Source organism: Furipterus horrens, unplaced genomic scaffold, assembly GCF_987537825.1.
Source record: "Furipterus horrens unplaced genomic scaffold, mFurHor1.1.pri manual_scaffold_8, whole genome shotgun sequence".
In the NCBI taxonomy this organism is placed as follows: Eukaryota; Metazoa; Chordata; class Mammalia; order Chiroptera; family Furipteridae; genus Furipterus; species Furipterus horrens.
The window spans coordinates 87273711-87286698 of NW_028327178.1; the positions used below are offsets into that span (position 1 = coordinate 87273711).

General features: G+C 57.8%; 1 protein-coding gene across 6 annotated transcripts; it reads left to right on the forward strand.

Moving 5' to 3' along the window:
* The first annotated feature begins 2079 nt into the window (after positions 1–2079).
* Positions 2080–11597, forward strand: SLC4A11 (solute carrier family 4 member 11). Of its 6 annotated transcripts, none has more exons than XM_090286109.1 (20): positions 2080–2568; positions 4071–4115; positions 6376–6528; positions 6660–6709; positions 6966–7197; positions 7279–7360; positions 7603–7726; positions 8089–8304; positions 8381–8474; positions 8585–8710; positions 8790–8903; positions 8993–9125; positions 9369–9442; positions 9795–10059; positions 10136–10242; positions 10336–10504; positions 10601–10774; positions 10954–11149; positions 11234–11403; positions 11533–11597. In XM_090286109.1, exons 2-20 carry the CDS (start codon positions 4085–4087, stop codon positions 11594–11596), a joined length of 2574 nt encoding a protein of 857 aa, XP_090142235.1. In that variant the 5' UTR covers positions 2080–2568; positions 4071–4084; the 3' UTR covers position 11597. The 6 variants fall into 6 exon arrangements, with proteins under 6 accessions (XP_090142235.1, XP_090142237.1, XP_090142234.1 ...); XM_090286111.1 differs by having other exon boundaries at positions 2486–2654; XM_090286108.1 differs by lacking the exon at positions 2080–2568 and adding an exon at positions 2588–3150.
* The last annotated feature ends 1391 nt before the right edge of the window (positions 11598–12988 follow it).

The following is a 12988-nucleotide window of genomic DNA, read 5'->3' on the forward strand; positions in this document are numbered from 1 at the left end:
TGCTGGTGGTGGGGGAGGGGCTGGCAAGAGAGCTGAGGCAGGTGACCTTGACAAGAGGAGTTTCAGTGGAGTGGTGAGGATAAAAGATGGGTGTTGTGAGCGGGTTGAAGATAAGCAGAGAGAGGGCATGGAGACCAAGGAGTAGGGATAACTAATTTGCCCTGAAGCACAGCTGAGGAATTGGATGGTATCTGGAACAAGGAGTTAAGGAAGTGTTTTGTTTTTTTTCAGTGAGATACTATAGAATTACTTCTCACTCCAGACCCTAAAATCGACAGACACAAGGGGAAAAGTGAGTTGGAAAGCTGTTACATGGTTTACGGAACCCAGTGCTCATGGTTGTGTCCGCAGCCCAGTGAAGTCTGAGGCCCCAAGGAAGGGAATGAGAGTAATGTGTGTGCTTAAGTCTGGGTCCCAAAAGCGCCTGTCTGTGTAAGGACCCAGTTGGGCACAGGTGGGGAGACAGAAGACAGGTGGTGGTGGGTGGTGGGGCTCCAGGAAACAGTTTTGCACACTGCAGCAGGGTCAGAACCCTCGAGGCTGCATGAGGTTACTAAGGATCAGTGTCATTTCCTCTGAGTCAGGTCCCAGGCTGATGGACCACTGGGAGAGGCCTAGGCTGTGGGGCTCCTATTTCCTCAGGTGCCAGAGGAGGTAAGGCTGCCGAAGAATGAGATGTTGCCCCTCCATTCCAGACTGGCTTCCTGGAACAGTTGTGTTGGAAGGTCCAGTTGCTGGACCTCCAGGGAGCTGCTGGTGACGCAAGGAGGCTGATCCAGACCTAGACATCACCACAGAAGGGGCTGGGGATAAAACTGGTCACTTTTCAAGGGTCTAGCCCCTGCACACACGTATCCCCAATCCAGCATTGTTCCCTGGGCAGGCAGCCTATTCGTTCTTCAGCTCCCCCTCAACCTCCATCCCTCACCCATGACTTCAGGAGTCTGTGCCATAGGCTGGGGGTTTTGCTAGAGGGTGGAGTAGAGGGGGTACCCAGGATGAACCGATGTCTCCTCCAGGGCCCTGCTCACCCCAGGAAAAGAAGCAGGGCAGCCAGTCCCTGTTCAGTCGACCCAGGCAGGCAGCTATCTTCCCCAGCGTCTGCTGAAGTAGCAGGAAGCAGGGTGCTCAAAGGCCATCCCAACACCCAAGCCATTGATCTGCCAAGAGGGGCTCTTCATGGCTTCATTCCTAATGCATTCATAACTTTCTGCAAAGGAATACCAGATCAGTCTCACCATGCCAGTGCATGGGGCTCCCCTAACACTCCAGGAGACCTTGGGGGCTGCAGGACAGCCACTCCGCAGAGGTGCCTCACCCTCTGCTTGCCTGGCCAGCCATCTCCCATGCCTGGGGAATTGAGGCTCTAGACTCGGTCCCAGCAAGATGTGAGGGCGGAGGGGGGTCGGCGGATCGCTGCCAGTCCTAGGGCTGGCGGCCAGTGTGGAAGTGATGAGGGGGTTAACACTTGGCAGTGGGGCAGAATCGGGGTCAATCCAGGGACCGACGGTTAAGGAATCATTTGCTGAGAAGCCACCGAAGGCCAGGTCAAGGGTTTATCGCATGGGCTGGATTGGCAGGACCCCAAAGCAGCGCGCCCACCTGCCCGCGCGCTCCACCACCTCCCTACACAGAGGCTCTCCCGCGCGCGCGCATTCACACTCACGTCCTCGACTAGCAGAAGACCAAGAGCCAGAGAAGGCTCGTCCCAGGCTGGGATCCCGCCTGTTTGAAAAGGAAAACCGGCCGCTGGGGCCATCTTGGGAAGGAAAGAAGCCACGAGCCAAGACCTTGACCCAACCAAGAGAAAACCGAGGATGCAACAAGGCCAGGGGGGAAACTGCGAGACGCGCTGCGGGCATACTCGACGCCGCAGAGTCAGAAGGGCGGCTAGCTCCGCAGGCTAGGGCGTAGCCCAAGGAAGGCGCGCCGGCTAGTCTAGTTAGTCCAGGCGCGCTTCCTGGAGGGGTAAGAAGGTTTACCGCCCATGCAGCCGGGATAGATGGAAGGGGGGAAGCAGGCGGAGGGCTGGGCCGAGCGGAGGCCCCCTGCCAAGAAGAGGGGGCGGCGGCCAACAGCCCGCTTAAAGCAGTCTGTGAGGAAGCCCTTCCTCGACCCGGTGCAGTGGCTTGACTCCATGGGTCCCTGAGCCCAACGAGTTTCTTCCCAGAAACTTAACAGCCCCGCCCCAGCCCCTAACCCGGCGACGCCTGGGCGGGCACGCGGGCCAGAGGAAGCCTGGTCTACACATTCTGGTTAAGTCCCCACGGTCTTCCGGGAGCAGCCCGCCCGAAGCTGACCCGGGCGCTGGTGGGCGGGCGGGACCCAGTCCTGGGCCCCACGGTTCCACGCGCTGGGACGGGCGTCTGAGCGGCTTTAGGACCCAGGCGCAGCCGGGGGTGTGTCGCCAGCTGCCTCTTCTAGTCCGCCCGGGAAGCCAAGTTTGGGGTGCCGAAGCGCGGAGTGAGGATCCCGGGGCTGCGTGCGTGCATGTGCAGCCGTCCGGCAGCCGATCGCCAGGACCACAGCCGCGGCCACCAAAGCGAGTGTTCCATTTCTAGCCTTGCGGTGGGTGACTGAGCCGGCTGACGCAGTGGAAAGGCCGTCCGCTCTCCGCAGGGAAGGCGTGCTTGCTGGGACGCGGAGCCATCGGGGTACTGGGGGGAATCGCGGATGCTGCCCCTGCAAGGGCTCCGGAGGGTCGTGGGGCTTCCCAGCCAGGGGAAGAGTATGGGGATGAGTTCAGTCTCGAGGAAATGGTTGTCCTGGCGGGTAGACGAGTGGTGGAGGGAGACCCAGGGAGGGCATCGTGGACAATGATCGCTGCATTAATGTTCTGCGTCGCCGTCTTTCTTAAGTTTTTGAACCAATGAGGTAGCCGGTGGAGACCTGGGGGCTTGGAAGTGGGCGGGACGGAGCTGTGGGTTCACTAGCACCTCGAGCGTCCGGCTTGTGAGAGCCGGAACGCTGATGCCTACGGAAGCCTCATTTTACGTTCTGAGCGGAAGCCTGGCGGCTGGTGGTGGTCCACGGACTTCTGACTGTCCCCTGCGCGGCTGTAGCAGTCTCCAACGCGGTTCGGACCCCGAGAGCCAGCGCGGAGTTTGTACAACATTTACTTGCACGTGGGGCGCCCGGGATGGGAATAGGGTGTGCACCATCGCAACCCTTCCAGACCCCTGTCACCCTGGGCTGCTAGCCTTACTTTCGCTGCTCCTTCCTTCCTTCTGGATGCAGCGCGGGTTCCCACCCGCTCGTCTGTAGGCATCCTGCCTCCCCCTTCCGCCGACTCCCAGGGTCTTCTCGAGTCTAGAGGCGCTTTCCTCTCGTGCACGCGGCCCCTCCTGTGGCTTCCTTCCTTGCACAGCGCGGCACCAACAACTGGGCCCATCCGGGGCCCGAGGTAGGGAGCGCGCACAGCTCCCCCTTCCTACCCCCCTTGAGGACCAACGGCTCCGCCTCCCAGGAGGCCCGGGACGTGGCTTTGGCGCGAATGGAAGAAGGCAACAAGGGGGAAACCGTTGCCGCTTTGCCCCCGTGCGGGGGCGCGTGAAGTTGGGGCGGCTGCACGTGTGATGGGTGTTGATGGCCGCCAGCACCGACGTGAGAGTCAGAGGATCCATGTGCGGGGAGAAGGGCCCCAGACCAGGTGCTGGGCTTGGCAGCAAAGGAACAGCCAAGGAAGGTGATCGGCTACTACAGGGAGGGTGGAGGCGGCTTCCTTCCACCAGTCCCGGCCGCTGAGTGCTGCAGCCAGTGAATCCTTCTCACGGGGTACTGTTAATTACTCTTGGAGAAAACATGCTGAGAACGTCTCTCCACTTTCTCACCGGGGCAGCCCCTAGCAGATGGGCTAAAGAATTACAGGCTTGACTTCCTCTGGCTTCTCAAGAGGGCCCTGCCTACTACTGTCCCCTGCTCCTTTTTCTTGGAAGATGGCCTGGGTTGGGTGTCTGGGAAGGGTAAGAAGAAATCAGCGGGGTTGGTCTGCGGTGGAGAGCAGATGGGCACCAGAGACTGCCCAGGGCTGGCCCTTGGAGCCGGTAACAGTTCTTTGGCTTCTCTTGCAGGAAACTCTTCCATCATGTCGCAGAATGGATACCCTGAGGACTCAGGTGAGTACACGCAGGTGTGGGTATGTGTATAGAGGGAGCTCCTTGGTCAAAAGTCTGTAGGGGAGCTAGGCCATCCACCTTGGTGCCCATGGCATTGGCCACCTGTCTGTGGTCCTCTGCTGGTGCTCGGATGCCTTTGGATCCTACCCTTCAGAAGGTCATGGTGTGGTCAGAGAGGCAGCTGAAACTGCCCTGGGTACTAGCGGGTCTCTGTTGATCCTGTGGTCCCTCTCCTGGGCTATATAGACCGCCTGGTGATCTCCCATGGTTCACTTTTCCAATGCTCTGGTTATCTGACCAGCCTTAGGCCAAGTGTTTAGATGCCCACATCCCTCAGTCCTTGCCCAGCCTTGTGAGGGAGAGACTGCCATTGTCCCTCTACAGAAATGTAATTCTTCTGCATTCTCTGCTGTGTGTGATCTAACTGTCCATTCCGCATGTCTCTGGACTGGCTCTGTGCTGCTTTTCCTGTGCCCAGACCCAGGAGTTGGCATGGCCATCAGAGTGTTGCCTGGTGGGACAGTGCTTGGACAGAGTAGTAATGTGCTCTTACCCAGGGTCCCTAGGGCACGATGGCTGCATGTACCAGACTACTGGCAGGGGCGTTAGGTATGTGACTGGGCTATAGGATGGAGGCGGGGACATGGCGTCCCAGGAGCCTTGTGGGGACCTGGTAGTGTTAGCTGGGCAGGTCCTGAGGAGAAAAGGACAGTGTGAGGGGCAGCACAGGGGAATAGTGGGTGCTTTGGGTGACAGGGGAGGCTGGAGCAGGTTGGGGCTGGAGAACCAGGTTGTCAAAGCAAAGCAGGCCTGGAATTGGGCAGGAAGGAGTTTTTCATGGATAAGAGCTCCATGATAAAAGTCAGAAGGACCCCTTTTGACCTAATAGATCTGCTCTGGGCTCTGGGTGCACCGAAGACCTGGGACGAGGATTCACTGGTCCACAGGGGCCTTAATAGGGGAGGCCTAGCACCTCCTGTCCAGAAAGGGCCCAGGCTGCGCACAGGACGACATGGGGGTAACAGCCTGGGATGTGCAGAGGAAGCCAGCGGGCAGGAGTGGAAGTGAGTCAGGGTGAGTCACTGCCTGGCAGGTGTCGGCGAGCTGCCGACCCGTCCCTGTCCATGCATAGGTGTTGGGCATTGGTGGAGTCTGGGTTACCAGGGCCCCTTTCCTGGGATCGCCCACAAGTGGTGAACCATAGGGGGCCCAGAGTCAGGAAGAGGTGCCAGCAGGAACCTAGGAGGCCTTGCCAGAGAAGAAGGGTTCCATAAGCCTTGAAGAAGGCTCCCCGGGTCTTCCACTCAGCACAGGAGCTGGCATGCCTGTTATGCTGGCCAACTGGCCTGAATTGTGAGAGATTGAGGTAGGGAGTGAGACTGAGTCTGGGGGGCTAAAGTCAGCACAGCGGTAGCAGGGCTGGCTCAGTCTGGGACCCCAGAGGCTACAGGGAGTCCCATCAGGCCTTAGGGAAGATCAGGACATTTGCACCTCACCAGGGAGCCTTCCTATAGCGGATAAGCCTATGCCATGGGGCAGCTACAGGAACTGAGAGGCAGACCAAGGGGTCGATGCTCTGGGAGTCCCAAGGTTCCACGGCATGCTCCTCTCGGGGATGGGCACCATGAGGACAGGGCCTGTCCCATCCCGTCAGTCCCTGGCTGTATTTCTCTGGCTATCCTGTTTCCTGGGCCTTGTCTGATGTCTGGACTGTGTCTCTCAGCCTTGATGCTTTGCCCACAGGCCCTCCCTGGGAGAAAGCACTCTTAAGACCCTGTGCCAAGGAGGTGGGGAGGGAGGGCTCTGGATACTGCAGTGGCTCTGGCTTGCCTTGGATCCCATCTGGGTAGCCAGGCAGGACTGGGTCCTGTAACCAGGAGGTTCTGGGAGGGCAGGGTTAGGCAATCCTGTGACATTATAACATGTTCCTGGCTCAAAGTTTGTAGAATGAACATTTTTTCCTAGCGGAAGGCTGTGTGTGGGTCAGAACAGGGCAAGGCCCTGGTTCTTGCAGCTGAAGAATGTTGGAGAAAGTTGTTGGGTGGGGGCTAAGGGGCAGGGCCAAGACTTACATACTCTCTACCTGGGCCTGAGGCTGCCCTCCTGGCCTACGAGAGGCCTCTGTGACCACTCCCTGAGAATGCACCAAGTAGGACAGCCCAGGATCCCTGCTCTTTGGTCTTGAAGTCCTTCCTGGGGTGCAGCGCTAACAGCCAGGCCCTCTTGGGGGGTTCTCTCTTGGTGGTGGTGGGGTCTCCAGGCTACCTCAAGTGTGACACAGATGCTGCCTCTGAAACCCATGAGGAGAGCCTGGGGGAAGAGGCCTTCGACACGGTCAACTCCTCCATTGTGTCTGGCGAGAGCATCCGTTTTTTTGTCAACGTCAACCTCGAGGTGCAGCCCACCCAGGCTGGTATGGCGGTTGTAACAGGGACAGACTGTGGGGAGGGCAGGGTACTAGGGACTGGGCAGGTATGGCCCCAGTCCACCAAGAGAGACCTGAAGAGGTAGGTTGGCACCCTGAACCCTCTCCCTTTTTTCTAGCTGAGAGTGAATTGCCTGGTGGCTGCGGGCTCCTCCACACCTCCCGCAAGGTGGGTGACCCATCTGAAAAACAGGAGATATTTGGTTCTGGGCCACTAGTTGGGGATAGGGGTGGAGGTGGCTGCACCCCTGAGATAGCTCATGCAATTCCCCTCTTGCACTAGCCCAAGGATGATCCTCTAGGGCCATCCCTCCTGGAAGGGGATGCTTGTCCTGGTGGGAAGGGGCAGCCAGGGGCCACCATGGAGGGGAGGCCCAGGTAGTGACAGCATGTCTCACTCATGGGCCTTTGTGGGGTCCCCACAGTACCTGAATTTAAAGAACTTCGAGGAAGAGATCCGCGCGCATCGGGACATTGATGGCTTCCTGGCACGGGCCAGCATCATCCTGGATGAGACAGCCACCTCGCTGGATGACGTGCTGCGGGCCATGTTGCTCCGTATAGCCCATGACCCCAACAACACTGAGCCTGACTGCAACCTGGACCTGCTCATGTCTATGCTCTTCACTGATGCTGGGGCCCCCATGGAGGGTAAAGGTCAGGCCCACTCCCCTGTGGGTGGGTAGATCAGAGAGGAGGGCCAGCTGACCTTCCTATCCCTGTGTAACCTGTCCTCAGCCCACCTGCTGTCGGATACCATCCAAGGAGTCACAGCCACGGTCACAGGGGTACAATACCAGCAGTCATGGCTCTGTATCATGTGAGTTGCCAGGCCACCACATTTGGTCTCCCTGTTTCACATTGGAGGCAGGTGTCCCATATCCTTGCAAAGGCTGGCCCACCCAGTTTTGGTGGAGAGGATGTGAGCACTTCCATCCCATTTGGTCACCTTTTTTTGTCCCTAGCAGAAGTCACTGGGGGTTAAAATTGTGTACTCTGGGTGGTGTCCCCCCACTGAGTATGGTAATCATGTGCTGTTTGCCGTTCCCCTGTCTCTTCCAGCTGCATCTCTAAGTCCCTACAGAAGCGGCACGTGTGCATCAGCCGCCTGGTTCGTCCACAGAACTGGGGGGAGAATTCCTGTGAGGTTCGGTTCGTCATCCTGGTGCTGGCCCCACCCAGGATGGTGAGGAGAGGCCCTGGGGAGGCTTCCTTTCCTGGGGAGGAGGGTTCCAGTTCACCTTGCTGTCCTCTTGGAGGCATCTCTTCCATGTGCTGGCGTACCCCACACATGGCCTCTGAAGGTCTCATTCCCATCTTGTCCCTTCATCTCGGGCCTCCTGGGTTTCTCTGAAGCATCCTTGCTAGGTCCTCCTCAAGCCCTAACATACTCAGAGATTGCCTGAAAGATTGTATTTCCTTTCTGACTGAAAAGAGATACTTATAAAAATTATTATTCAGGCATAGGGGCCTTTCTTTGGCCTGCCCGACCTAACCCTTCTTCTAGTTGGCTGATGATTTACAGATGTGATTCCCCCCCCCCCCCAGAAAAGCACCAAGACTGCGACAGAGGTGGGGCGCACCTTTGCCACCATGTTCTTGGACATCACCTTCCGCCAGAAGCTCCTGAAGACCCGCACTGCGGAAGAATTCAAGGAGGCCCTGGTGCATCAGAGACAACTGCTCACCATGATGAGCCAGGTTCCAACCTCCAACATGAAAAACTACAACCTAAGCTCCCTCTGCCTTCCGAGGTCCCAGCAGGTACGGGGCGAAGCAGGCTTGGGCGGGTGGTGCCAGGCTCTGGCTGCAGAGCTAACAGGCACCCTGCTGTATGTAGCACCTGCAGCGCAAAGATTTTCTCCCTGTGGGGAAGGGCATTCGGGAGGACCTCGCCCGCAGGTTCCCTGTGTATCCACTGGACTTCACTGATGGTATGTGGCCTTGTGGTTCCCCCAGAGCTTGGCCTGTGGCTCAGATCATGGGATAACAGGTATACCTGTCTAGCATCCCCAACACACTCTGTCCTATCTCCCATTCCTAGGCATTATCGGGAAAAACAAGGCTGTGGGCAAATATATCACCACCACCCTGTTCCTCTACTTCGCCTGCCTCCTGCCCACGATCGCTTTTGGGTCCCTCAATGATGAGAACACTGATGGGGCCATTGGTGAGGGGCTGGAGGTCAGTGGGGAGTGCCGGGTGGGGCCCAGGACTGTGGTGCCTGCCTCACCAGCCCACTTCCTCAGATATGCAGAAGACCATAGCTGGGCAGAGCATCGGAGGCCTCTTGTACGCGCTCTTCTCTGGGCAGCCGCTGGTGGTGCTGCTGACAACGGCGCCCTTGGCCCTCTACACCCACGGTGCAGTGGGGGCTGCGGTGGGGAGGGGGGTGCCTGTGGTCCCCAGCCCTAACCCAGCCCTGACTGCCCACCCACCCTGCTGCCTGCAGTGATCCGTGGCATCTGTGATGACTACCATCTGGACTTCAACACCTTCTATGCATGGACAGGCCTGTGGAACAGTTTCTTCCTTGCTCTTTATGCCATCTTCAACCTCAGCCTGATCATGAGTCTCTTCAAGAGGTGACAGGGCCTTCCCTGAACTGCTGGGGCCTTAGAGCAGGAGGGAGACCAAGGCCAGGGATGTGGGTTAGCCTCCATGCCAGCTTCTGAGGTTCTGTAACCCTAGAAGGGTTGGGGTTCCCCTACGGGGAAAGCTTAGGACTAATCCTCTTCATGGCAGTAGGAGGTGAGGGACACCAAGGCTCAGAGAAGCCTCTTCCCACAACAGTTCACCTCCATTTTATGAGGCCTATCACCTGACAGGTCGACAGAAGAGATCATTGCCTTGTTTATTTCCATGACATTCATGCTGGATGCTGTCAAGGGCACGGTCAAAAGTGAGTATGTAGCCAGTCACTGCTTGTGTAGAGGAATCTGAGTTAAGATGGGGTTATGGGCTGTGGCTGGGGCAGTCAAGCAGCATGCAAGCTATGGTTGTCCCCATGCTCCAGGGTGCCCTGGGGAGCAGCTGCCTCACGTGTCGGAGGGTGACAGGGCTGCTCCAGGCAGGATCAGAGGCATTGGGCCAGGCTGATGTGCTATCAGAGACAGGGTAGAGAGAGAAACAGCAAGGGGTAGGAATGCTGGGTGGACGGGCAAGTCCATGGGATCCTGGCTGATGGAGAAGACCAGCTTCCCCCAAGCCTCCCAGAACCCAGATGGCTGAGGCCTATTGGCCTGTATCCACAGTCTTCCAGAAGTACTACCATGGCGACAACCATGGGAACCATAACATAGAGCACAATTCCCTGGTGAGCCTGATGGGCCTCGGCACCAGCCTCAACACCAGCTTCCACACTGCCCTCAACACCAGCCTCCCGGCCAGCTCGCCAGAGCTGACCTCAGTGAGCAGCCATTCCGCTGAGCACCCGAGCCGGGATACTGCCGTACTCAGCCTCCTTATCATGCTGGGCACGCTCTGGCTAGGCTACACCCTCTACCAGTTCAAGAAGAGGTGAGGGGCGCCTAGAGGTGAGGGTAAGGGAGCACAAGCCCCTGGACCATGCTGATACACCCACCTGTGTCCCCAGCCCCTACCTGCACCCTTGCATGCGGGAGATCCTGTCGGACTGTGCCCTGCCCATCTCCGTGCTCACTTTCTCCCTCATTTGCTCCTACGGCTTCCGGGAAATTAAGAGTGAGTTGGGACTGTACTGGAACAGGGGTGGGGTGGGGTCAGGGGCTCCCATGGGAGCTGCAGGCTGGAGCAGAGGTCTGTACTTTGCTGCAGTGAGCAAGTTCCGCTACAACCCCAGTGAGAGCCTGTTTAAGATAGCGGAGATGCACTCGTTGTCCCTGGGGGCCATCGGCAGCGCCATGGGCCTCGGCTTCCTGCTCTCCATGCTCTTCTTCATCGAGCAGAACCTGGTGGCTGCCTTGGCGAATGCACCAGAGAACAGGTTCATGGGGCTGGGCAGGGAGGGCTGAGCAGGGTGCCCCACCCTCCAAGGGGCCAGCAGGGGTTCTATCCACATGTCCCTGCCTGTCTGCTGCAGACTAGTGAAGGGCACAGCCTACCACTGGGACCTCCTGCTCGTCGCCATAATCAACACGGGACTGTCTCTGTTTGGGATGCCCTGGATCCATGCTGCCTACCCCCACTCGCCGCTGCATGTGCGAGCACTGGCTCTGGTGGAGGATCGTGTGGAAAATGGGCACATTTATGAGACGTGAGTGTGAGAGGCACCTTGAGGCAAGAATCATGTGGGCCCTGAGGTGAAGTAGCCCAGAGCCACATGTGACCTAGGGAGGGATGTGACCCTGAAGTGTCCTGGCCTGGGAACCATGCGACCTGAGGTGAGGTGTGGCCCTGTGGCTGGAGGTGATCCCGTGCTCTGGGACCATGCAGGATTGTAAGCGTGAAGGAGACTCGACTGACCTCCCTGGGTGCCAGCATCCTGGTGGGCTTCTCCCTCCTGCTGCTGCCCTTCCCGCTGCAGTGGATCCCCAAGCCTGTGCTCTACGGCCTCTTCCTCTACATCGCCCTCACCTCCATTGATGCCAGCCAGCTCTGCGAGCGCCTGGCTCTGTTGCTCAAGGACCAGGTGAGCCTCTGGCCTTGAGCAGGGCTGTGGGTGGGAGATACAGCAGCACCAGACTTGCCCACACCTGGTCCCTACCACCCGCAGGCCTCGTACCCACCCACCCATTATGTCCGGAGGGTGCCCCAGAGGAAGATACACTACTTCACAGGCCTGCAGGTCCTGCAGCTGCTGCTGCTCTGTGCCTTTGGCATGAGCCCCCTGCCCTACATGAAGATGATCTTTCCCCTCATCATGATTGCCATGATCCCCATCCGGTACGGGAGGGGTGGCAGAGGGCAGGTGGGGCCAGCTGAGTGGAAGTTGGTGGTGGGGGCGGGTGCCCTCTGCCTTCTCCCCGATTCAATATTCATCTTCCTGCCTATTCTCTCTTCTCCCTCCCCCAGCTACAAGCTGCTGCCCCAAATCATTGAGGCCAAATACCTGGATGCCATGGATGCTGAGCACTGAGGCCCTGGCACACCCCGCTCATCTGCTCCTCCGGCCTCCCTAGCCTGGCTGTGACTGCATGGGGGTCTTGGAGTGCTGCTCTACGCTGCACCCCTCACAGCTGTCCCAGAGCATCTGTGCAGGGTGGGGCTTCCGCGGTGTGTGCCTGCACTTCCCACTGCCTTTTGCTCTGGGTGAAAACACTGCTCAGGACAGCTTCTGCTCGGGGTGGGACTAAGCAGGATGGATTTTCTTTTGATAAAAGAGTCAGATGCCTGAAAGAGAAACCATTTCCTTGATTGTGTAAGGAATTTGCTGTACGCACATTAGAATAAAGCTCCTGTTTCTATGCTTCCATGTGCTGCCTCCATCCCTGAAGCCCTGCCCCAGCCTCTGGAGGCCACCTGAGGGCCCTGGGGAGAAGGAATGAAAGGGATTCACCTGTGTTGAGTGCCATCTGTGTTCTGTCACCTCCAGCTCAGCACAGTGGACATTGGCCCACCAGGGAAACATGGAAGATCCAGGAGGCCTTTGTGCTGCCGTGAACCTACAGAAGTGTCTGGGAACAGCATGTATGAGGACACTTGAGTATAGGGCTTGGGGTCAGTGAAGGGCATGACTGGTGTGGAGAGATCAGCAGGGCTGAGAGCAAAGGGCCTAATACTCAGAGGCAGCTGCAGAGCAGCCTGACCTGAGACTGAAAATAGGCACGTGTAGGTGAGACTAGCAGTTCTGACCTGTATCTGGTCTGTTGGGTAGATTCTAGAATTTATAGGTAGGAGGTGTGGGGTTGGGGCAGTAGCTGTACCCCGCACCAGTGCAGTGCTGGTGGGGATGGAGGGAAGTGGATGAAACCAGATGGTGGGGATTGGTTTGACGGAGGTGAGAAGGTGCCATGTTTCTGGCTTGGTCATCTGGTAGTTGGCCAAGGTCAATGATGGTGGCAGCAGGCAGCAGGGACTACACATCTGAGGCTCAGGGGAGACCCCCTGTATGTACCTAGGAGCAGCAGCAGCAGTGGTAGGCAGAGCACCTGCCTCACAGACACTCCATCACATCGCCTTTTAGGACTTTGGCTTGACAAATATTTATACCACAGACCAAGGGAGCGGACAAGACATCTGCTACATCAAAAACTGCAAAAGAACTAAGATCTAGGTATACAAAGAATTCTTGTAAACCACGCAGTGACAGAAAAGAAGCGAAGGCTGTGAACAGGGAAAGATTAGGGATGGAGAAAAGGCATGCCTTTCTTTTGTAAAGTGTGAGAATGCTATTGTTTAAGTGGAGATGTGCAAGGGGAACCCACCTGTGGAAGAGGTACATTCATGGGCAGATTGATGGTAACAGGGATGGCAGGAGATGCTCAGACATTGCGGAAATGTAAGAAATGCAACCCAGCAGCAAGGTGGC

Excerpts from the sequence above, each read along its gene's own strand:
- SLC4A11 (XM_090286106.1), top strand. The coding sequence starts at position 4,004 with ATGGGCACCAGAGACTGCCCAGGGCTGGCCCTTGGAGCCGGTAACAGT. Across the intron at positions 6,529-6,659 it reads GGTGCAGCCCACCCAGGCTG|CTGAGAGTGAATTGCCTGGT; the intron begins GTATGGCGGTTG and ends CCTTTTTTCTAG. Across the intron at positions 6,710-6,965 it reads TCCTCCACACCTCCCGCAAG|TACCTGAATTTAAAGAACTT; the intron begins GTGGGTGACCCA and ends GGGTCCCCACAG.